The sequence below is a fragment of the Narcine bancroftii genome, chromosome 3 (assembly GCF_036971445.1).
Source record: "Narcine bancroftii isolate sNarBan1 chromosome 3, sNarBan1.hap1, whole genome shotgun sequence".
NCBI lineage: Eukaryota > Metazoa > Chordata > Chondrichthyes > Torpediniformes > Narcinidae > Narcine > Narcine bancroftii.
The window spans coordinates 126,932,622-126,958,553 of record NC_091471.1 but is presented as its reverse complement, the minus strand read 5'-3'; the positions used below and the strand labels follow the sequence as shown (position 1 = coordinate 126,958,553).

Genomic DNA, 25,932 nt, shown 5'->3' with positions numbered 1-25,932 from the left:
ATTGAGCCTGGCAACCTGTTCCACAGTCCCACCAATCTCTGCGTGAAGTTTCTCCTCATGTTCCCCCTAAACTTTTCCCCTTTCACTCTTAACCCATGTCCTCTGTTTGTGTCTCACTGACACTCTGGAAAATACCCATCTACATTTATTCTGACTATCTCCCTCATAATTTTAAATACCTCCATCAAATCTCCCCTCACTCATCTATGTTCCATGCAATAAAGTCCTAACCTGATTTAACTTTTCCCTGTAACTCAGTTCCTGAAGTTCAGGCAACATCCTAGTAAATCTTCTCTGCACTTTCTATCTTATTGATATTTTTCCTGTAGTTAGGTGACCAAAACTGCACGCAATACTCCAAATTTAGCCTCACCAATGTCTCATACAACTTTACCATAACATCCCAACTCCTATATTCAATACTTTGATTTATGAAGGCCAATATGCCAAAAGCTCTCTTTATAACCCTATCCACCTGTGATACCAGTTTCAGGGAAATATGTATCTGTATTCCCAGGTCCCGCTCTTCTACCACACTCTTCAGTGCTCTACCATTTTCTATGTCCTTTCTTGGTTTATCCTTCCAAAATGCAACACCTCACACTTGTCTGTATTAAATTCCATCTGCCATTTTTCAGCCCATTTTTCCAGATGGTCCAGATCTCTCTGCAAGCTTTGAAAACCTTCTTCGCTATCTACAATGCCTCCAGCGCATCTCATCTGCAAACCTGCTGATTCAATTTACCACATTATCATCCAGATCATGGATTGTAGATGACAAACAATGGTCCCAGCACCGATTCCTGAGGCACACCACGAGTCATAGTCCTCCAGTTTGAGAAGCAATCATCCACTACAATTCTCTGGTTTCTCCTGTCCAGCCATTGTTGAATCCAGTTCTTACTTCACCATGAATACCTAATGTATGAATCTTTCTGACTAACCACCCATGTGAGATTTTGTCAAAGGTCTTACTAAAGTCCATGTAGACAACATCCACAGTCTTTCATTTGTCAACTTTCCTGGTAACCTCTCAAAAAGCTCTAAAAGATTGGTTAAACACGATCTACCATGCACAAAGCCATGTTGACTATCCCTAATCAATTTCTGGATATCCAAATAATTGTATATCCGATCGCTTAGAACATCTTCCAATAATTTACTGACTACTGACGTCAGTTTCACTGGCCTATAATTTTCAGGGTTACTTTTTGAGCAATGGAACATGAGCCACCCTCCAATCCTCTTGCACCACACCAGTGGCTAAGGACATTTTAAATATTTCTGCCAGAGCCTCTGCAATTTCTACATTAGCCTCCCTTAAGGTCCAAGTTAATATCTCATCAGGTCTTGGGGATTTATCCACCCTTATTTGCTTTAAGACAGTGAGCAATTCCTCCTCTTTAATCGGTGTGGGTTCCATTACCTCACTGCTTGTTTTCCTTACTTCCAATGACTGTGCCAATTTCCTGAGAGAATACAGATGATAAAAAAAAACATTTTAAGATCTCCCCATCTCATTTGGTTCCATACATAGTCAACCACTATGATCTTCAAGGGGACCAATTTTGTCCCTTCCTATCCTTTTGCTCACAATATACCTGTAGAAGCCCTTATGATTTTCCTTCACATTGTCTGCCACAGTAACTTCATATGTTCACACACACTTTATACAGATTTTTTAAAATAAGGATACCATTAAATGATTGAGAGGAAGGGGGTTGATTGCTCGAAAGCTGTCTATATCAAAATTTTCTGTAACGGAAAGTAACTTTATCTAAACATGTGTCAGTTAGGTTTTATGGCTACATTGATTCAGCGGAATTGATTTCAAGCAAGGAAATTTAAGAATGAGAGGTTCAGTAGACCCAATGGCATAAATGGAGAAAGCTTCACAGACAGACATGGTAAACTGAATAACCTTTAATGCCAGCAATTACACATACTGTCACCACCCTCCCACCACCACACAAACTTTATTCCGCGTTACAAACTTGTGGGTAGTGATTTGTGAATTCTTTAAGGGGAAATTTCTGTTACCCAAATGACCATAATATTGGGCTGCCAACACAGATGAAAATATAATACCATACTAGGGCACATTGTGATACGTTCAATGACTACTCAAATAGAAGATGCACTATTTATAGGTCATTGGCACTGGGTCTGTAGATATGTAGATTGCTTTCAAAATCATCAACTAAAGAGTAAACACAATAGTTTAATCACAGTTTAGAAAGAACTAAAGAGAACAAATTTGATGCATTGGCATGCAATATCATCTTTACCATCAATATTGCATAGTTGTTCAAAGTGTAACACTGCATTATGGTGACATTCTCATCTGATGTCACAATCTGGCAGCCATCAGAAATCCATCCTCCATAACCATTCATAAGGTTGAAGTCCCAGTACGCTGCAACAGCATCAACTCCATGTGCGAAACGACGCAGTGTAATAGTGATAGGCTGACTGAGAGAATACACTCTGTTGTCATCTTTGAAAGGAAAGCAAAGAAATATGACCAATTGAAAATCCATGTATGAAGTAATAAAGGGATAAATCTAGAAGCTGCACTGACTTTTCGTGCTTTTGGATTCACTAATGCTATTCTTGCTACCCTGCTGGAAAATCCATCAACAAGATTATGTAGTCTTGGATACAAATACACCGTACTGGAATGAGATTACCTGTTTTTATTAATTCAAGAAAAAAATATAATTGAAATTGCATGACTGGTGAATTCCACAGAGTTAGTAAAAAAAAAAATCAGCCAACTGTTTTGCTGAGTCTTTTTGAATTGATTTCAATTATCTGCCTTCAACAACCAGGACTTTGTGTACAGTCCTGCCTTCATATCTCTTCACTAAGACTGCTTACTGAAGGCAAAAACCAAAACAAAAATACAGATTTATTTTTCTTCTCGTTCATTTGCTTAAAACTGCGTTCATTTTAAGAACAACAAATCATATTCTAAAGGACTTAGGAATTCTTCAAATTATTTGCTTGGAACCATTTGCCTTGTTTTCTTATACCAAAACTAAAAAAATTAAGTTTCTTGGATAAATGCTGAATAACTTGAATCAATAATATAAAAGTCAACTTTTCCTTGGTTAGACATTGGGCCTCGGTATTGCTCTTTAATATTTCTGACTCCAAACATGACAAATTAAAATCATAATTTACAAAAGAACTTCAAGATATCTTGGGTAGCACAGTGAGCACATCGCTTTTACAGCACAAATAACCTGGGTTTGAATCTGGCACTGTATGGAGTTTATATGTTCACCCCATGACGTGAGTGGATTTCCTTCCACCCTCGAGAACAGTATGGGATTGGTAATGTTAACTGGGTGCAATTGGGCTGCACAGGTTTCATGGGCCAAAAAAGCCTACCACGCTGCATCGTTAAAACATTCTTTAAAAATCTAACACATTTTTGCACCAAGAATAACTTTTAAAATTCAAGTATTAATAGAACCATAAATCTCTTCTAACACTCTGTACATCATATTGTCATCATTAATTCTCAAAACCATTACTCTAAAATAGAAATGAGAAAAGGAACTTGGATACCTCCCTACCTATTTTAGTGTAGATAACTGGAGAGGCCACAGTCCGCCTCTTTCCATCATCTGCCAAATTTGAAGAATTCCCCGTGCTTGGAAAAAGTTTACCATTCCGAAAAGCAATCAGGTGCAATTTGTAAACTGCATTTTCCATTTGAGTTGATAGAGGATTTTGAGAAAACAAGGATGGTGGCAATTGAATAGATGCCTCCGCAATAGTATTCTAAGGAGTATTTAAATAAATAGTTTTAAAAGTTTCACGTTGAATATATTGATAAGTCATACAAACAGAGCAAAGAGATATAAACACAATGATTTAAAAAAAAACTTTGGTTATTTTACATTCTATCCAAGAGTCAAGTATTGTTTTAAAAAATGTCACAAGCTATTGTATAATGAAAACAAAGAATTGATTTATATTGCACATTTCACACTCTACATAATTCAAAATCTTTGATAGCCAATTAAATCCTACATAGCAGAAGAATGATCAAAGCCTTTAAAAACTATATCTAGACGACATAACCTCAAGATTCTGGGGAGTAGATTTGAGACACAGACAAGGAGGAATTGCTTCTCCCAGGGAGTAGTGACTTTCTAGAATGCCCCACCTAAGGAAGCAGTAGAGACTATATTTAAGACACAGAGAGATAGTGCTGTGAAGAATGAGATAGTTAAGGGTTATGACCAGATCAGGTAAGTGGCCAGATCAATAGAGCAGGCTCAATGTACCAAATGTCCTACTCCTGCTACTGCAACTCTTCTTCGTGAAGGCAAATAATTACCATCACTCAATCCAATCAATTAGTTCAAAGTGGCACTTTTTTTTTTGCACATGCATGATGCACTTTTTTTCCCCCAGGCCAAATAAAGATGCCAACTTAATGAGTGCCATCAAAAGGATTCAGAGTGGGGCAAGTTTCTTTGGCAAGACACTGAAGTGGCTGGCTACAAGGAATCAGTTGTGGGTGTCCAACAAGCAACAAATCTCTCTCTAAAAATGGACAAGAACCTTCCGGAGCAGTAAAGATTTACCTTTTAAGCATCAAAGCCTGGTGAAATTCATAAATGTTAAATTCTGTGCACAGTATAAGAATTGACTGAAACCAGTGAACTTGCAGGAGTGGGAAGTGAGATTTGAATGTGAATCAAAGAACTTTTCTAAACTTAAGCACATATTTCATACACATGCACTTAGAATTAGTAAGGGGGTTAAGTTAATAGTAATAACTTAAAGTTTGAGCCTATTTTCATGTTTAAAGATAATTAAAGTAACTTTTGTTTAAGTAACCATTTGTCTTGGTAAATTTCTATTGCTGCTGGATTTTTGGGACCTCTGAGCTCATAACACTCTCCACCACCATCAACTCAGTCCGCACCTGCATCTACTCCATTTCCTGCTCATCTACCTTGGTCCCCTCTGCCTCCAGACGCAACAAACACAGAATCCCCCTTATCCTCACATACCATCCCACCAGCATCTGAATTCAACACATTATCCTCCAGAATTTCCAGCACCTACAATAGGATCCAACCACCTCCCCCCCCCACCCCCTCCCCCACCTTTCGTAGGGACCATCATGCTCTCATCCCTACCCACCAATCTCCTTCCTGGTACCTTGAACTGTGGCTGCAGGAGGTGCCACATCTCCTCCCTCACCACAGTACAGGGCCCGCAGGATTGATTTACCTCAACCAGTGCACCCTTTGTGGCCTTCTCTACATTTGAGACTTGGGTGCAGATTGGGAAATTGCTTTGCTGAGCATCTTCGCTCCATCTGCACCAATGACAGAGTCCTCCCAGTAGCCAACCATTTTAGTTCTGTGTCATACTCCCATACTCGCATGTCTGTCCATGGCCTTATGTACTGTTCCACCAAGACCATCCGTAAATTGGTGGAACAACACCTGATTTTCCATCTGGGCACTCTCCAGCCAGATAGCGTTAACATTAACTTTTCCAGTTTCTGCTGACCTGCTCTTCTTTCTCCCCCCCCCCCCCCCCACAGCTCTCTATTCACCTAGCCATCCATCCTCCCCTTTTTGCTGCTATCTCCTCCTTCCCTTCTCTACCTATTACCTTCTGCCTTTACGACCACATCTCCCCTACACTTTTGTTTGGACACTTGCCAATATTTTTCTATACCTTGAAGGGTTCAAGCCCAAAACATCAGTTCTGTATTTTTACCTTTGCTAATATAAAGGACAGTGTTGGACCTACTGAATTTCTCCAGTATTGTGTTTTTACTTCAACCACCGTGTCTACAGATTTCCGTGTTTTACCTTTGTATCCAATTGGCTAGCTCACCATAGATCTCAGTTGATGTAACCATCCAGATCAGCCTACCATTCAAGTTTACCAAAAACAATGTCTACTATCCATCCCTTGTCAACTATCTTGGTCAGATCTACCAAGATGTTGTTGGGACTTGAGGAACTGAGTTGTATGATAGGTTAGAACTTTATTCCCTGGAGCATAAAAAACAAGAGGATTTTGGTAGAGGTATACAAAATTATGAGAGGTATAGCTGGAGTAAATGCAAGCTTTTTCCACCAAGGTTAGGTGACAAATCACCGAATTGGCTTGGACTGAGGGTGAAAGGTACAACGTTTAAAGGTAAAAAAATAGGGGGAACTTCTTCACGCAGAGAGTGGCGAGAATGTGGAACGAGCTGCCAATTTTAACATTTAAGAAACATTTGAATAGATACATAGATGGGAGAGGTATGGAGGGCCATGATCTGGCTACAAGTCATTGAGACTAGGCAGAATAATAGTTCAGCACAGACTTAATGGTTGAAAGGGCCCCGTTTCGGTACTGTAATGTTCTATGGTTATGAACAAGCTTGGACCTTGCAAAAAGATACTAAATTGAGGAAGGACAAATTATGATTACCAAGAATATGGACATAGATGTTGATAGGAAGCATAATGTCTCAGGGCATTTTGAAATCAAGTAACAGGAGGTGAAGTGTCTTATGCTGAGCACTAAAATGGATAAATATCATGGGACTGAGGGAATGTATCCACAGACATTGAAACAGTGAAGAGATTGTTGGGGCCTTGGCAAAAGATCTCTGCATCCTCACTCACGACAGAAGAAGTCCTCAAGGACTAGAGAGTGGTTAATATGTACCTTTGTTCAGAAGGGGAAAAAAAGATAAACTCAGGAAATTATAGGGCAGTATTTTATGGAGATTTGAAAAGTCATGGCCAGGTTAGGGACAGTATGCAGGAGCAAATCATGTTTTATAATCAGCTGGAGGCCTGTAACCAGTCGTTTTCCACAAGGACCAGTGTTGAAACCTCTGTTTGAGATATACATAATTTTTAATTTTAAAAATTAGACATACAACACAGTAACAAGCCATTTCAGCCCACGAGTCCATGCTGCCCAATTCACACCCATTTTACCTACACCCCTGGTGCATTTTGAAAAGTGGGAGGAAATTGGAGCAAACATGGGGAGAATGTACAAACTCCTTACAGACAGGACAGGATTCAAACCAATAGGACCCATTGCTGGTGCTGTAAAGGTGTTGTGCTAAATGCTATGCCAACCACGCTGCCCAAAAACTGAATGAAATGAACTAAATAAACTGAATGAAAAATTATGTGGGTAGGTTAGTAAGTTTGCAGATGATATCTGTGGATATATTTGCAAAAGATTGGAGTTGTAGACAGTCCAGAGAGCTATCAAAGAATACATCAGTTACATACACAGGCAAATAAATGGCAGATACAATTAATTAGAACAAGTATGAGGTGTTGCATTTTGGGAGGTTAAATGTAAGGAGAATGTATAGTGCTATTTGCAGGAGTTTTAAAAGCAAGAATGTGCAGAGGGATCTGAGGGTTCGGGTCCATTGGTCATTCAAAGTGGCCATGCAGTTTTCAGGGTGGTAAAGAAGGTGAATGGTATGCTTGGCTTCATTGGCCAAAATGCAAAAATTGCAGCTGTATGAAAGTGAGTTGACTGCACAAGTAATACTGTCTGCAGTTCTGGTCACACAATTACAATAAGAGTGTGAAGGCTTTGGAAAGATTGCAGAATAGGTTTACCAGTATGTAGCCTGGTTTAGAGGATGAGTTATGGGTAAAGGCTGGATAAACGTGGTTTGGTTTCTCTGGAGCATAGAAAACTGAGGGGAGACCTGATAAAAGTATACAAAATCATAAAGGAAATTGTCAGGATGGACGATTTAAATTCTCAGGGCAAAAGCACCACAAATGAGAGGGCATACATCTAAGGTGAGGGGGAGGAAGCTTAAGGGAGATGTGTTCAGCAAATATTTTACACAGAGTGGCAGATGCTTGAAAAAGGCTACATAAGGTAGTGGTGAAAGCATTTAAGAGGTTTTTAGTATGAAAATGAGAGGAACGGAAGGATATCTATCAAGTGGAAGCAACAAAATTGTAGTTTGACTTGCAGTATTGTTTCGTTAGGTACAATAAATTTTTGTCATCACCACTCCAGTTTTGGAACATTTTAGATATGCAATTCAATTCAAATAATTACACCATCGTTACAAGAATTAAATATATTCCAGCCCAAACTGTCCAAAACATTTCATTTCTAAATATACGAAATCCTTGCACAATATTCAACTGCTCCACTCAGAAGTTCATCAGACACGGTTAGCATAGCAATGAATGCAGCATGAATACACGCAGCACTAATACAGCGCTAGTGACATGGGTTCGAAACTGGCACCGTCTGTAAGGAGTTTGTATGTTCTCCCGTGTCTGTGTGGATTTTCCCAGGATTTTCCCATTTCCTCCCGCACTCCAAAACATACAGGTTGTAGTTTAATTTGGGTGGTACAGGTTGAAATAGCCAGAATTGTTTGTTACTGTGCTGTAACTAATTTTTTTTTTAATTTCAAAAAATTCATCTTTTCTGCAATACACTGGATAAATTGCCTTCGCACAGGCTGAATCATTACAGAGATATTCCTTCATAAACCAATTGTTTTTCTGATTTTATACATTTTGGTGCAGATACAATGGCCCACTCCTGCTTCTATTTCTGATGTTCTTGCAATACAATTTGCACTATCTGAAATTGTCCATTAACCAAATTTTACTGCTTCTTACTGACTAAAAAATGCAAGAATTTCCGTGATATATACAAGCTATTGCCTTGTTAGTGCAAATATTAGAATAGAATAAAGGAACATGACCTCAAAATTGGAGGCTCCTCTCCAATGAAATATAGAAAAAAGATGACTGTCCAGTTGTAGCTCATACTACATTTCATTTTTACCAGAATTGTTTTATAACATTAGCAGGAAGATTTTGAATGCTTAGTGAATCTTTTTTAACCTCATCATTCAAGGCTCCACAGGTTAAAAAATCTGAAGAGCATCACCACCCCATCCACTTAACTGGTTTTCCTTAATCCTTGAACTCATTGTCGTATTTTATTAAAAAGTAATTAGCAGAGGTCAAAAGGCTTAAATTATGTTGAAAAGATAAACACAAATTGCTTTTGAATAATTATTTGAAATTCAATAAAGCCAGCTAATTATTTTGCCAATCTCTGTGGGCATTCTTTTCAAAAAGCTTCCTGTTTCAGTGTTTAATTACCTTTTTTAATGAAGTCACTTTTTAAACACCAGGCATAATATTATCAGAGCAAATTTAATTAAAAATATATTATAAAATAATACAATGTACAGCAGCCTACTTATTCTAATTACCCACTCACCTTGATCACAAAACTGGAAAGCGTGCTGCTTATATTGCCAGGACTGCATTTAAAACTGAACTGTTTGTCAAGGTTGCCATCAGGATCTCTTCGTCCAAAATCAGCGAGTCCTGTTCGATCTGCCATGGCAACCTTCTGGAATACAGTGCACGTCATTCCAGTGAACCCACTGGCTTTCACCACAGACGCTTCCATTGCAATGTTTGGAGAATACTGCATGAAACAAAAACACCAGAAAGCATTTTACACTGTAATATTTACACCATAAATCATCACTTTTACAAGGTAGGGTATTGTAAAGAGGGGAAATGAGGACGTGCAACATTCTTTAATTATAAAATAAGGTTTAACAAATCAATTCAAACTCAGAGGGTAAGCAACACTTTTGGCAGAATGGTTTAAATGAATACAGAAAATACAGTAACTACAAACTATTTTGAAGACCCCATTCTTACTGTGGAATAAACTTGAGCTCCACTGGCGAGCCTGTAAGTAGCAATCCGTTGTAAACACTGAACAATTCGAGTACAGGCTTTTGCTTCCCATTGTGCCATCCAGAGGACATGTTCTTCTGCTAACATTATGTTGCTGGCAATATCCACCATGACATCGCCAAGCTAAAAGGAATAAATATTCTCTTTGAAATGTAATCCTTTGACAAAATGTTCATCAAATTGTTGAACAGTACAAAGTATCAAAATTGAGAACCAAATAAACTTTATAGCAAAATATATTTTTTTAAATTTAAAATTGTCTGACAAACTGACAAAAGTTAATAAGGAATTTGATTGTGCTCAACTCAGACACATTTCCTTCTCAAATTGTAACACTTTCAGAATTCTAACAGTATGAATGATGCATTAAAAACAATCATCAAATGAGTAATTATTAACAAAAACTGCAATAGTAATTGCAACAGTAAAACTAATAATTTTAGGGAAAAAAAGAACTGGAGAATCTGGGGGAAACCCAGGCAAACACAGGAAAAATGTGTAAACTTCATATAGAAAACATCAGAGGTCAGAATCAAACTCAGGTTGCTGGAGCCCTGAGGTAGCTGTACTTCCTACAGAACACATAATTGATACAAGACAGTAAAGTCTTATAAATGCAGTTTGACCCTTTGCAGATTCTAATCCTTAATTGCTTAATTAGAATTTATGTCAATTATTCTTTTTCTGAAAAAAATTTTCTCACCAACCAATATGGATAATAAGATGAAAATGCATTTTTTTAAAGAATTGGATGATCACAAAAAAATTCAGGGGAGACCAGACTAATTGAAAGATTGTGGAAAATATTTATTCAATTTGGGATACAGTCACCTAAACTGACTAACAAATTCAATCTTGCTCAAAAACACTAAAATTAGGCATGTAGTGAATAGCGAGAAAAGCTTTTAAAGCAAGCCGTGGGATCTGGAGCTGCTGGGAAAATGGGCTGCATTAAATCCCCTGTCCCATTTTGTAGACAAGTGTGAGGTTTGGGAGATCAAGTCAGGTCGGGCTCAAATAGTAAATAGTCAAGAATTGCGGAGTATGGAAGAACAGAGGGATCTGGGAATACAAATGCATAATTCCTTGAAAATGGTGACAGATAGATAGGGTTATAAAGAGCTTTTGGCACATTGGCCTTCATAAATCAAAGTATTGAGTACAGGAATTGGAATGTTATGCTGAAGTTGTACAAGACATTGGGGAGACTAAATTTGGAATATTGTGAGCAGTTTTGGCCACATACCTACAAGAAAGAGAAGACTGAAAGAGTACAGAAAACATTTACAAGGACTTTGCCAGGTCTTGAAAGCCTGTTTATAGAGAAAGCCTGGCTAGATTAAGACTTTATTCCGGAGAGCACCAAATAATGAGGGGAAGTTTGTTAGAGGTGAACAACATTATGAAGGGTATAGTTAGGATAAATTCAAACAGGATTTAAATTAAACAGAGATTACGTGAGATGACAACAAGAAGACATGAGTTAGGATGAAAATTAAATGTTTAAGGGGAACTTCATCACAATGAGGGTTGCAAAAGTGTGGAATGAGTTGCCAGCAGAAGTGGATGTGGTTTTGATTTAGACATTTAAGAGAAGATTGGATAGGTCCATGGATAGGAGGTGACAGAAGGCTACAGCCAAGATGCTGGTCAATGGGGTTTGGGCATGGACTAGTTTGCTGAAGGGCCAAAGAGATAGAGGGTTAAAAAAATACAAAAGGAAATAGCTGTAGCAAGGTTTATTCATAATCAAATTACAGTAGAGTAGTTGGGAGAAAATAAGCTTTCACCTAGTAATCTTAAATGAGACTTAGAACTACCACACATTTGCATTAAGTAACTCGTGTACACAAAGCGTCATCTACTTACAAGACATTACTTTTGTGTATGTAATAGCATATGCAATTTTATTGTATTTCAGTATTTATTACCTAGTATTAAAAAATGATAAAGAAAAGCTCACCTCCTTGTATTTCTCTGCAAATCTGCCAAACTTTTCAATCATTTCAGCAACAAAAATGACATCCATCTTATCTGAAAAGTTTGCTGCTTCCACTGTATAAGCTAGGAGTTGTTGTGCTGTTGCCACAGCATTAGTAAGATTCAAGGGCATCTATTTATATAAAAGGTAAATTTAGCTATACAATTCCAAGCCAGGTATCTTCATGAAACAGCTGGACAGCATGAACAAAGTGTGCGAATAGGTGCTCTCAAACCTCTGCATGCTTTCACTCAGAGGGAAAGTGAGATGTTGTGAAACATGTCAAGAGGATTGTTCTCAAATACATTTCATTTCACTTACTTTCAGAATTTGTTGTACACTACAATGCAAATTTTTGCATTGACTATGACATCAGAATATCTTTGCACGATAAACTATCATAGTGAGGAGTTGATTATGGAACTAAAAGTACTGGCAATCATCCAAAAATGCTGGTTTTGTGATTATGGCTTCAGAAAGTTGCCATTCTGAAGTGAGCCTCAGGCTATGTGTATCAAAAAATAATTTGTACCAGAAATAGAACTAGGATTCATCCAAAAGACAAAACATCCCTGCTATCACCATTAATCACAACACCCAACATTTTTGTATGCTACTGGCGCACAACTGAGAGTGCCTTGCCTGGCTGTGTGGTATGGTAGCTATAAAGCATCAGACCAGAAGTCAATACAGAGGATCATCAAAAAGGCCAAGAAGATCACTTTCCACTAATGATGACATTTACTGGGAGCATTGCTTAAATAGGGCTCAAAGAATTATTGAGGACCCTTTCCATCCAGCACACAGTATCTTCGACCCACGACCACGAAGGGGGTGGTGCAGGAGCATCAAAATCAGAATGCCAGGCTTGGAAATAGCTTCATCCCCCAGGCTGTGAGAATGATGAAGTTTCCCGAAACTGGGTAAATCATCCTAAATTTTTGATATTTATTTTAAATTATATCTGTGCGTGCACCATGGTCCAGAAAAATGCTGTTTTGTCTATATATACAGTCACACAAGAAACTTGAAATTAGTGCATATCTAATTCTACATCTGATGGAATCATCCAAAAGTAGCATTGGATTCTACGTGTGCTGATGACGTCTAGCTAATCTCAGCATCTTCTGCTTAACCCCGCCTCTGCTTGCTTGTCTGTAATATCTGATTGCGGTGTGCGGTAGATTCACCAAAATCAATCCTTCAACGGAAAATTCACCAATGAAAAATTTACCAACGAGAAAAATCACTGACTATTTAATTCAACAATGGAAAATTGACTGACAAAAAAAATCACTGACAAAAAATTCGATCATCGAATTCACCGACAGAAAATTCTCCAACGGAAAATTTACCCACTTCAAAATTAATTAAAATGTTCACCTGTCCTCTGGTCCATCCTCTCCTGAGTTGAGATGCGTTCCAGCTCTGCCATGTATCTGGCGCATCCTCTCTCAGACCCTGACTGCAGAGCTCTCTTTTCAGGTGACTGGTGGGGGAGGGAGGAGGGAATGGGGAGGGGGATCGTTCAAGACCAGGAGCTGCCCACGGAGAGCGGGGCCATGTCATTAGAGACCTGGACCGTGGCACAAATTCAGCCCAAAACCCCATGCAGAGGGGAGCAGGAGAAGTGAACTCCTCCATGTGCACAGGTGTCGGGAGGTGGGGGGAAGAACTAGCACAGGCAGCTGGGAGAGAAACTACCAAAAGGGAGCTTATTAGACAAATGCCTGCAGGAATGACCAATTAACACCTAACTAAAAGCTTTATTAAATGACACTTCATAATTCATTAAAAATTAAAATATATTGCAAGCTATTTTTAAATTCATTCAATTGTCGGTGAATTTGATGGTCAATTACTTTTTCCGTAAGTGAATTTGTTAGTCAGTTAATTTTCTTGGAGTCTATTTGAAAGTCGGTGAATTTTCCATCAGTGAATTGACCTGTAACCCTGGCTGCTTGGGTTGAAGAATAAAAAAAAATCCTTCAATTAAATGTCCATCCCATCTCCAGATCCCAATGACCAATTCTTGCTGATTTATAGTCTCTCAAATTTACACAAAATCTACCGTATATTTTGGTGTATAATTCAACCCCCATTTTTCAGGAACAATCCAAAATTTTTAAAACACCCCAATCGCAAGTAACAAAGCTGTAAATTAAGTAAGTAAAAAAAAACGTTGTACTACCAGGCAATAGCAGCAACAGTGACCCAAGGGCCCCAGATAGGAGTGGTTATGGTGGCACCCAGTGGTGGGGAGGTTTCAGGGAGCAGCTGTGCCAGTGATGGAAAGTGCTTCCATCATCAACTTACACATCAAATCAACATCAATCTGGTTTTTGGTGAATTTAAGGTCTCAAAGGTATATCCGGCATACAAGTCAACCCCCCACCCGCCTTTTGAGAATGTGTTTTTAATAAAGAGTTTGACGACTCAACTTGAACCTGAAATATACGGTCGATATTTCAATTCTTAAACTTGTTTTAAGATTCTTCAACAGTACAGAGTTGCCTTAATCGACTCTGGTCCTTATTGGCAAGTCCTGAAGCTCATCCCTAAACTTGATGTTCATGCAATAATTCACATGCACTCAGCTGCTGAGGTTCTAAACTCTGAAATTTGTTCATGACACCCAAAATGAAAATATGTACACATTCAGCTTTTGGTCATTTCTTCGACTATCTTCTGACATAATTTATTTGTCAAAATTGCTTTGATAATGCATCTAAATCTTATTGGGATATTTTGAAATGATGAAGGGAGTGCAAAATACAAGTTATGATGTAATGGTTTATAGTCTGGACTGTGGGTTCAAATCCCAGTGTGATACCTAAGCTGCCAATCTTTGGTAATAGATGAGAATACCTGCAGAGTCAAAGGTACAAACAAACTAACTACCAACTGCAGAATTCGTGAAGTTTTGCAAAGATAGATTGCTCTTCACCAACAAATACATGACTTATCAAACTGTGCACATGATAGATCAACAGAAGCATCAACAGCCTTATTACATTTATTATTAAACTGTATTTACGATACAGGCTCAAGTTTGAACATTGGTACAGATTGTGATAATTTATTGAGGACTGATTGTGTACCTGGTTAAACATGTAAAGAACCCGTGTTACATCATTTGCATACTGACATCCCGAATAGTTGTCATCAGACCAAAAGCCTCCTCGATCACATTTGCGCCAAGCCTTCTCATCCTGAGACCCACCGGGGTAAATCCCAGTGCTTGCGGAATAGCGGGTGCAGAGCAGGTAAGCAGTAATGCCAGCCAATGTGCGAGGCCACCTGAATACAGAAGGCTCTTTTATTCAATCTACTCAGAGGGCTTCAATTTGAAAATTCCACACCATGGAATGAAAGAATTCAACTATTTGACAGAAAGCAACAATCCTCAACCCATTTGAAATTATACACCAAATGCACATTTATTGAAATTTCCTCTGGTAGGAAAAAAACAGATAGGTACTTCATCTGTCATGGGAAGATACCAGAGCACATTTTAAAACTGAAAAAATAAATGACATTATGGTCTCTGTAGCTGAGGAAATTACAAAATAAATTCAGTGCCCGAAAGCTAATATGCAGTTTTTCCTATCAACTGAAATAACAAGTTTAAAAAGTTACACTTCAGAGGTCAAGGAATACAGCACAGAATGGGTAAAAGGAAATGAATGAACGAGATCCAGAATATAGTCTATGAGCAAAAGGAACAGCGTTGAATTTCTAATATATTCACAACAAATCTAAACAATAAACATAAGGTCTGAAAGATCATTTGACTTAGTGAAAGTACCAGCTGGAGAACAAACTACAGAATATTATATTCAAAATTGCAGCAAGTTTTCCACAAAATAATGGCTGAAAGATGACAATAGCAGAATTTCACACAATGAGGCTCACTAAGAATTTGAATTCGTTTCTTTTCCCTTGACTAGTTCTTGTCTTTCTTTTTTTCAATATTTTTATTGGTTTTATCAAATAAATATTACATAGGTACATGACAACAAAATAAAATATTAACAAATCATATATAGCAATACAAATAGTATTGAATCCTATGTTACAATAAAAAGAAAAGCAATATTCTAATTATCTTCATTTTTAAGCAATATTTATTTTGCTCATGATTTAGAGGAAATATCATCTCTTAATATTAGCAATCTATTCCATGAAATTGACAATGACAGACTTCCATCTATCACCTTTTGAGCTCATCCATCTGTCTGCAGACTCTCTTGTTCAACTCCCCAGGTTTTAACCTCAGCTTTTATTCTCTTCTACCTTCCTACCTATATCCACCTCGGACCTCTTGCCTGTTGGCCTGTGCACCTCCACCTGGCCCTTCCTCCCTCCTCTCCTCACCATTTTATTTAGGCAATGTTTCATCTTGTATTCATATGTGTGAGTTCTTAGACAACACATGGATGAAAGAAAAGGTTCTTTACTTTAAAGTTGTTGTAAACAGCCCATGTGGCAGGTCATGAGGCTGGCAGCCAAGTATAATCAAACAGGAACTATATCCTTACGACCTTGCTAATAGCAAATGCAACCCTGATCACTATCATTACAAGCACCTGCCAGCTTTTCACTTATTTCATGATAAAGAGCTCAGGTCCAAAATATTGGTTACCCTGTACTTCCTGCAGATGCTGCATAACCTGCTGAGTTTGTCCACCTCTTTTGTGTACTGTGCAACAATCACAGCGTCTGCAGACTTTCCTGTTTAACTTCACAACTCTGCTGCCTGGATCCAAATTCCTAGGCTGCTTTGCCTTTATTCCTTCACAAATTCATCTACACAGGTTTCTATCCATCAACTCAAATTTAAAAGTCTTTTTCTTGTTCCACCACAGCTTTGGGCCTCAACATTACCTTCGCACCCCGCACCCCTCCCCCCCCCACCAGCTTTAACCCTCACCACAGAATTAATGGAAATTCTACATTTTTCCAACTTTAACTTTGTGACAAATTCTGCTGCTCTGTCAGAGACATGAACATTTGAACCCATCAGTATTGCTTCTAGTATTTGTCTATTAATTATTATAAACTCTAGAATTGGCCTAATGCAACTATCTTGGATCACAGAATACATTTTAAAACTTCACATGTTTCAGTGTACATTATAGATGTTAAAATCAAAAATGACCATTCTTGTTCAAATATCATGCATCAACCAAAATTAAAGTTTTCTGATCTAACATTGTATTCACTAAAAAAATTATGAAGTAATTCTGCCAGATCAACTAAGCACATCAAGCCCAACCAAAAAAAAATCAAGAAATCTGGATTAGTTTAAATGGGCTGCATTTGATTACAACCCAGTTCATTTATTGTTTAATAGCAACTGTGCTACAAGAGAACTCCTAAAAGTGGTGTAGCATTCCTTCCATGTACCAATCCAAACTGCATGCTAAAAAAGCTTTGTAAACAAAGAACATTACAATTAGAGAATTATTTCTCCATCTTCTTTAATGTTGCTATTAATGCATATTTGGAAACATAATTATTGACCACTAAAGTGCCCAGAGAATAACCTTTAATTTAACTAAACTACCACAAAATAACTTTTGCTAGAGTTAGCTGGTTCAAAATTGTAAACATCTTATTCTTGTAAAGACAAACCAAAATACTTTTTGTGAATTAATGGTTAAACATTTTAAGGCTGGTTTTGAAAGCAATTTTATCAAACTCATTAGCACAGATATTTCTGACAATACTTATAGAGAACACTTCCCTTATTCTAATATATCCTAATTTCAAGGCGTCATCTTCAAAGCATGAGCTATGATATTATCTATCTCTTTAATCCAACAAATCAAACTCTGTGGCTTTTACTTTATGTAGCTTTAATTCGTTGATAAAACTGATAAACATTTTGCATTAATGCCTTGCATTAAGACTTTCATAACGATGAATAACAAATTTATTGTATAATAAAGATATACAAACTTTAAAGAGATACATAAAAAAGTACTTAAAGAGATGCAAAAAATATGATAAAGAAATTTAAACAAAAAATTCAAAGAAACATTTCTCGTGCTCACGCTTCCTTCATATCTGGTTGAATAATGAGCAAGTCGTTAGTCTGGGCAGATATTATGACATATTACTTCATAGTCACTATGGTAACACTACAAAAAAGAGACAGGCACAAAATTAACTAAGAATTAAAAAACACAAGGTTTTAACCACCTTTACAATACTGACAGTTGTGTGTGGATGTTTTAGGACATTAGTATCCTGCAGTTCCCCAGGATTTGCTATAGCTACCTAGTCACTGGATTAGCAGCAGATAAGAAGTGAGACCGGCAGTGCAATTCCATTGCAATGGAAGGTAACTGTAAGATCCAGATCCATGCAATTTAATTAATGTTTTATTTTAATTCATTTAAATATTTCATTAATTATTAATTTGTGAAATCAGGCTAAGCCAAGAGTGCAGCTTTACCGATTGGTCATTTTTTTTTGCCGTTTTTACACAAAGGTCTAATTCCAGGCCAACTATTTGATGTATTTAACACATCTACAAGTGCTTGCGCTATCAAAGTCCTGGTGATAATAATAACCATGGTTTCTTCAGGGAAGCTCTTGCACGAGAAGAACTAACATCATGGAAAATGGATAACAATTCATTAGTAGGAAATTGTAAGTTAATGACCATGATTGCAGAGGTTTCGTATGATACCATAAACTTGGGCAAATTTCAACAGATGTGTGATGGAAAGCATGCTGACTGGCTGCATCATGGTCTGGTATGGGGATACCAATACGCATGAGCGCAAAGCCCTGCAAAAGGTAGTGGACACAGCCCAGGACATCACAGGTAAAACCCTCTGCACAATCTCTGCCATCAAAAAGCAGCTGGAATCATCAAGTATTCACAATACCCAGCACATGCTCTGTTCTCACTCCTACCATCAGGAAAAAGGTCTAGGTGCCACAGGACTCACGCCACCAGGTTCAGGAACAGCTGCTACCCCTCTACCATCAAGACTCCTCAACAACAAACTCATTTAAGAACTCTTACTTATGCACTTTATTTGCATTTTTTTATTCTCTTGCATTACACGGTTTGTTTACATTAGTTATTAGTCTATAGTTCTTTATTTGTTGACGTGTTCATTGTATACATTTTTTTTCCACTACCAATAACTGGAATGTGATATCATGTATGTACTCTGACAATAAATCTGAAATCTGAATCTACATCTAATGATGCAGTTCATTACTCAAATTATGAGAAACCATTTTAATTCTGATAAAAAAAAGGCTATCACAGAGATAAAACCTGATATCAATGTTTCATAAACTTAATCTAAGTTTACCTGAAATCCCCTTTATTATTCATCACCATCTCTGGAGGGCAGTACTTTGCTGAGCTTTCTAAAACAACTATGTCGACTTGTTTTGTGTTATTTCCCCGTTTGGCTTGGACTCTGCATTCCCAAGTTCCAGAAGAATCCATTTGGATATTTGAAATGGTTAGTGTGCTGCATTAAGAAATAGTTTCATTAACATTCAACCAAAAAAACTGGAAAAAATGCTCAAGTTTGCATAAAACTGCATTTTAATAAAGAGAATATTTAATATTAACTGCATATTAATTTGATAAATAAACTTGTTTCACAATGGTTCTGTTTTAAAAGCTAGCACATGAAACCATGTGAAATGTTAAAACACACTGAAAGTAAAGATTATAATTTTTGAAGGTCAAAACCTTTAGAATCTGAACAAAAATGTAAAAGTTTCTTATAATCTGACGCCAAGCACTTAAATTCTGCAGTGAATGTATATTCTGGATTAAGTTGTTTTCTTCATTAAAAAAAATAATTATTGAGATACAAAATAATTCTAAGAACATATCTTCTACATCTATTAATTCAGTTGGTTTGACAAAAAAATCTGCAGATTTACAAATGGTATAGAAACAATACCAAGTAGGGTGCGAAAACATTTCTTTTTAAATTCTTCCACAGGATATGGGTATCACTGGCAAGGCCAGTGTTTACTGTCTATCTTTAATTGCTCTCGAGTAGCTTCGATATGAGTTAATTTTTTATTATAGATTTATTTAAATTAATTTAAAATTCTTCAGTTTCCATGTGTTTTTTTTTGTTTCAAGATGGATGAACTAAAATATTTTTTTAAAAGATAAGTTTTTTATGAACTTAGGTCAATAGGTCTACCTAAAACCAAAAGATCTATATTGTTTTTGTAAATAATTCAATGTTTTACAAAATTGATGTTTTAAATTAGAATAGAGGAAGAACTTTAGAATGACTGCAATGTTACACATTCTTGAAAGAAATATTCTTACTCTTAATTCCAAGATACACATTGTTGTAAGCTGCTGTATTACCTTAAAATAAAGGAACAATTATGAACGATATTTTTTTCAACATAAATTCCTTGGGACTCGTTAGTTTCCACCATCTTTCCATCTTGATACCAGAGCACCTGCATGTTCTGGTCAATGTAAGTAGCAACACATTGGAAAGGGAGACTGTCTCCCTCAAACACCACTTGACGATGGGAAGGACTTAGGAGAAAGGATGGCAGTTCAAGAGGACCGTCTGCAACACAACACAAGCTAGTCAAAAATAAAGTGATTCCATCTCAAAAAGACTCAAGTTAGCTCTCCAAATGAAGCATGGTAAAACTCTGATAATCCATCATTCAGAAATGTTGATGGTTTGGCATCTGGTTCACAAGGTGATGCACATTCCTCCCTCACTGGATTCATTACAAAGTTGACTATAATATTATAATAACAATAATCCATAAATAAAAGCAAATTCAAATGTGCTAGGGTACTGAAAGTAAAATATCCAATAGAGGGGAAAATCTGCAAAGCTAGTACCAAACTTCTCAGTGTGCGAGATTATCTGAGATTTACAAACCAATGTACTTACAAAATATTAAATTCAATGTTCAAACAACATGTCCGTTCGATACAGCACGTGAATTAAAAGAACAGGACTCAAATCTGAAAATACTGATTTAAATTCCAACATTTGAAATTCTAATTTAAAGAAATAAAAATGTATCATAGAGAACTTGTCATTCTGGCAAATAAGTTTTATTCCACGGACACACAAAGCACATCCAACGTGGTTTTCTGTACCCGTGTCCTGGATTGTTAATGGAAATGCATCTCAATGTTACACAGTGCATTCCAGCCAAGGAGTTACACAAATTGGAAACAGACCTTTCTGCCCACCAGGTTTGGTCAAACCATTTAAGCATCCATTTACAGCAATCCAATATTACTCCTATTAATTCTCTCCAGGTTCCCATCAATCACATACCTGCCCCTCAACCAAACCCCAATGTCATTTACCCTCACCAGTGGGACAATTTTCAATGATCAATTAACCTACGGCATTGGAATGTAGAACACTCACACAGGATAAGGGGAAATCTGCGAACTCCAGACAAACCCCTCAGAAGTCAGAACTGAGTAGCAGTTACTAGTTGCACCATTGTGTCATCCAAAATTTCTCTTTTGCATGCCATTTTCTGTATTTTGTTAAAAACTCAAGACATGCAGATTAGAATCAGTCACTAATTCTCTGTAGACAGGAATGGACAAGAAAGGTGAGAACTGCGTGACAAATTAGCGCTATATTACTTTCTACATCTGTCACTTTAAGCAGAGAACTTTTCGAAGAAAAATCTTGAAATGCTGATGTCAATGCGATGCGGATAGTCACACTGCTGCTCAGTTATTCGTCTCGGCATTTAGACTGAATTCAACTCAACTTGTGCTTCTCTTGAGAAACAAACATCTCTTTAAAGCTTACCTTCAGGACTATTCTCACTCAATATGATTAACAATCTGTCAGAGATTATATGACACATTACTCCTTACTAAAGCGCCAAAGTTCTTTGCCTGCTGGGTAACGTACCACGTAAGTTAATAAATGGCTGCTGTCTACCCTCCAGTTGTTTTTTTAGCCAAAGTGTGGGCCATGAATCTCTGCCAAGCCCCAAAGCTTTGGTTACTTTTTTATCTTTAAACATACCATGTCCATGTTATGATATTCCATCTTTTGAACTCTTTTGACACAAAAGGGCTTAATAAGACAGATTTCCTCCTTGGTGGATCTGGACAAAAGATAGTGCATTCCTTACTCACTCTAGGACAGTCAAAATGCTCCTTTGGACATCAACACAGATCATTGAGGTAGTTGGCAGTCTAGGAGTAAACCAGGCAAGGCACTAGGACAGATGATTAGATTGCAGTCAACGGGCAAACAATTCTTTCAGGGGAAGATTTACATTTTCTGGTATGATAGATTTTTTTGCACTTGCTATATCAACACCCAGAACACAAAAAATGCAGGAAGAACTCAGCAGGTCAGATTGCAATGGTCAATGTTTTGTGTCTGGGCCTAACCATTTCAAATCCTCCAGCAATTCTTTGTTTGCTCAAGATTCCAACATATGCACAACATATTCCACTTTTGTGTTTCTCTAATAACACCACCAAAACTGACGCTTCTCAGAAACATTTCAAGGTGCCTTGTTTAAGTAGTTGATGCTACAACTCATGCTCAGGAAATCCTCTCAGTAAAACTTACCTGACAACAGATAATTTCCTTTAAAATAAAATCGAGAAATACAAATTACTTGTCTTTGCTAGTTTTTTGCCAGTTTGTGACAAACATAACACCTCACCCCTCCAAATAAAACAAATTTTCAATCAGTAATCCTGACATTTAAATAAATAACAAGAAATATTACAGCTTGCATCAGATAAAAATTATGCTATACTCATTTGCATGTCATTTAAAATAGGATATTCCTGAAAAATATTTAACTATGAACTAATGGACAACATATTCCCTTTTTCTTAAGATCTCATACAATATAAGAGCATAAAAAATTTGAGCAAGAGTAAGCCATACTGGGCCTCAAGCCTGAGATGATATTCAGTGAACTCATGATTGATCTGATTTTGTCCTCAAATACATTTTCCTGCCTATTACCTCGACTACAATAAGGATTAAAAATCTATTTTAGCGCTGAATATTACCAGCAATTCAGTTTTCCAGCTCACTTATTTACAGAACACAAAACATTCAGAATCCTTTTACAAAATAAATTGCTCCTCATCCCCATCTGAAATGGACAAGTCTTTGTATCATGAAACAACAATTACTACTTCTAGATTCCCACGAGATTAAATAACTTCTTGGCATCTACCCTGTCAAGATCTCAAGATGTGTCTTTAAGATTGCCTTTAATTCTTTAAAAGTCTAATGAGTACATAACCAATCATTTAATTTGTTTCTTATACAACCAGACCTTCTTCCCAGAAGTCAATGTAGTAAACTTTCTCCGTGAAATGGTGAGAAAATCTATAGCAAGCGCACAAGGTGCTGCCTCACTAAAATCCTGACAATCGTAGACAAACTGACATTTTTTTTACACTCTGCCCCCTTTGCAATAAAAACCAACATCCCATCTGTCTTTTTTTTAAATAAAGAACTTGCTACATCTGGATACTAAATTTCGGTGTCTTTCATGCAAGATTTTTAAACTCAAATAATATTCTGCTTAATTATGAGACACATTTCCATGACTCATCTATTAATTTTTTTAACCAATTTGATCAATGTATCTGTCTCATTTTGGAGACTATACATTATTAATATTAAATTTACTATTGACATCATGCTGAAGATATTGAAAATATTTGGCAAATCGTGCAGCATCTGTGGATGGAGAAATAATTAAGACAATAACATTTCTTTATGATTGCTTTATTCCTTTATTATTGATTCCTTTCTTGTCAGAACATGAAAGATTACACAATTGCCCTCTGCCTACCATAAAGCAGTCAAAGAGTCGCCATTAATGTTGCCTGGCATCCCTTACAGTATGATAGAAAGAGAAGCAAACTAGAGATCCCTTCAGATGCACAAGTCTCTATGGATTCATCTCCTGCACACCCACAACTTATGCAGCCACATACTCCTGTTCAATCCTTAAACAACCCAAGCTCAGGAATCAAAACTCAGACATAATCATGAAGCCTTCAGAGGCTGAGGCCCTTCAAAGACCCTTGTTGCCCTCAGCACCCTCTCAAATCCTGGCTGTGATACCAAGTTCCCTTAAGCCAGATCCCAGCAGCCCATTCGGGTCTTCTAACCTCAGACTGAATGCATCTTTCAACCGCTGGTCCGCAGCTGTGGACATCTTCCTGAAGGATCATCTTCTCAGCTTCTCCTTCTCAACGGGGAGTGTTATCCTAGTTTCTGGTACCTTGAAGTCAGCAACCCCTTGAGGCCGTTGCCAAGCACAGGCACCAAGTTGCATGTTGTTAAAATAAAACACCGTTGGCTCCTTTGATAGGCCAGTATTAGCCTGTATGGAGCTGTCGGCATTGGTACCAATCAGTTAAACCTTTCGGAGCAGCGCTGTGTCCACTTTCCCAGGTCTGCACCAGCAGGAGCGCTGCCATTACAGCAGCCCTGGCAGTGCCATCATTTTTCTTTTTTAATCAGCTCTGTTCTAATGAAAGATTATTGACCTGAAACACTAAAGCTGATCTGCTTAGTACTTACAGCTTTTTCATTTTCATCTCAGATTTCTAGCCTGTACGGTTTTTGCATGGTTTTTGGTTTCAATGTACCTAGTCCTTTTATCTAAGACATAAATACTAATTGTGAATATTGAGGGTTCAGAATTGATTCAAATGGCAGCCCAGTAATTAAACCTTGCCAACATATAAGTGAACCATTGATCCTGATTCAGGCATACTCAGTTAGCCAATGCTCTAGCTGCTCTAATATCTCGCCTCAGCTTTTTAATGACATTACGTATTCCCTTTATCAGATACTTAGGGAATTCCCAGTACACTACCCTTTCTGGTTCTCCTTCATTCATCCAGATCATTATATCCTCAACAAACTATAATAACTCTTTCAGAATATTATTAAATGGTAAAGTCTGCAGACAATGTGATTGTAGTACAATACACAAAAGTGCTGAAGAAACGAGGCAGGTCATGCCGCACCTGTATATAATGTTTTCAGGCCTGAGCCCTTGGTCAAGGTATGAGCAAAGGCAGACAGGCACCTGAATATAAAGGTGGTTTGGGGGGGGGGAGGAGGAAGTGGCAGAGAGAGTACAGAATAACAGATAAGAGGTCATAGGTGGATATTGTTGTGAGGGTAGCAGAGAAAAAGTGCTGAGAAGTGATAGGAGGGGATCAATTCAGCCCTGACCAGCCCAACTCCTTCATTTCCCACATATCAGCCCTGGCTCCCCTTTTGCTCACCTACCATCCCACTAGCCTCTGCATCCAAAAGATTATCTTCCCAAATTTTCACCACCTGCAACATAATCTCACCACAGACACATCTTCCCCTCTCCACAGAAACCCCTCTCTCTTTGACTCCTTCATCCACTCAACCCTTCCCACTAATTGTTCCCTCGGTATCTACCTCTGTGACTGCAAGAAATGCTGCATTTCAGTCCACACTTCCTTCTCCACCACCATTTGGGGCCCAAACAGTCCTTCCAAGTGAAATGATACTTCACTTGTGAATCTGCAGAGGTCATCTACTACCATCTGTGCTTCCACTGTGGCCTTCTCTACATCAGAAAGACTGGAGGCAGATGGAGAATGTTACAATGACCACCTTTACTCTGTGTATTGCAATAAAGGGGACCTCCCAGAGGTGAACCTTTTTAATTCCATACACCATTCCCACATCAGCATGCCTATCCATGGCCTCATGCACTGCCCTCAAATTGGAAAACACCACCTAATGCAGGTGCCTGACCTTTTATCTGGGGTTCCGAACACCAAAACCAGCACATTTTCTGGTAATAAAAATGCCTCACTCCTACCCCCCCAGCCGGTTTCCTGTCCCTCCCATCTAACTCCTGATGTGGCAGCAGGGGGGCAGTGCTGCTGAGCCTGGAATACATTTGCGTCGGCAGCGGCTGGCGATGACTCAATGTGTGAACAATGGCTGTCTTTGTTACCCATAATCCCCCATGCAGCTGGAGCTGCTCTGCCAGCGCCAGAAAGGTTCCAGCTGGGTGGGGGATTATGGGTAAGGAAGACAGCCATTGTTCCTGCATTGAGCAGCTGCCAACCGCAGCCTGCATCTCTCCCACTGGGTGCTCGGGGCCGACAGTCATCTT

The 25,932-nt window shown here is 37.9% G+C and overlaps 1 protein-coding gene across 4 annotated transcripts in view; it reads right to left on the bottom strand.

Annotated features, from left to right (window-relative positions):
• Positions 1 to 25,932, bottom strand: part of adgra3 (adhesion G protein-coupled receptor A3) — a 164,497-nt gene that overhangs the window by 16,087 nt on the left and 122,478 nt on the right. For all 4 annotated transcript variants that reach the window (XM_069925069.1, XM_069925068.1, XM_069925070.1 and 1 more), the window contains 8 exons: positions 20,129 to 20,342; positions 19,095 to 19,259; positions 14,856 to 15,054; positions 11,737 to 11,886; positions 9,735 to 9,896; positions 9,280 to 9,492; positions 3,585 to 3,792; positions 2,289 to 2,497 (listed from right to left, as the gene is read on the bottom strand). In XM_069925069.1, coding sequence (XP_069781170.1) covers positions 2,289 to 2,497; positions 3,585 to 3,792; positions 9,280 to 9,492; positions 9,735 to 9,896; positions 11,737 to 11,886; positions 14,856 to 15,054; positions 19,095 to 19,259; positions 20,129 to 20,342 — 1,520 coding nt within the window. The remainder of the gene's footprint in view (positions 1 to 2,288; positions 2,498 to 3,584; positions 3,793 to 9,279; positions 9,493 to 9,734; positions 9,897 to 11,736; positions 11,887 to 14,855; positions 15,055 to 19,094; positions 19,260 to 20,128; positions 20,343 to 25,932) is intronic.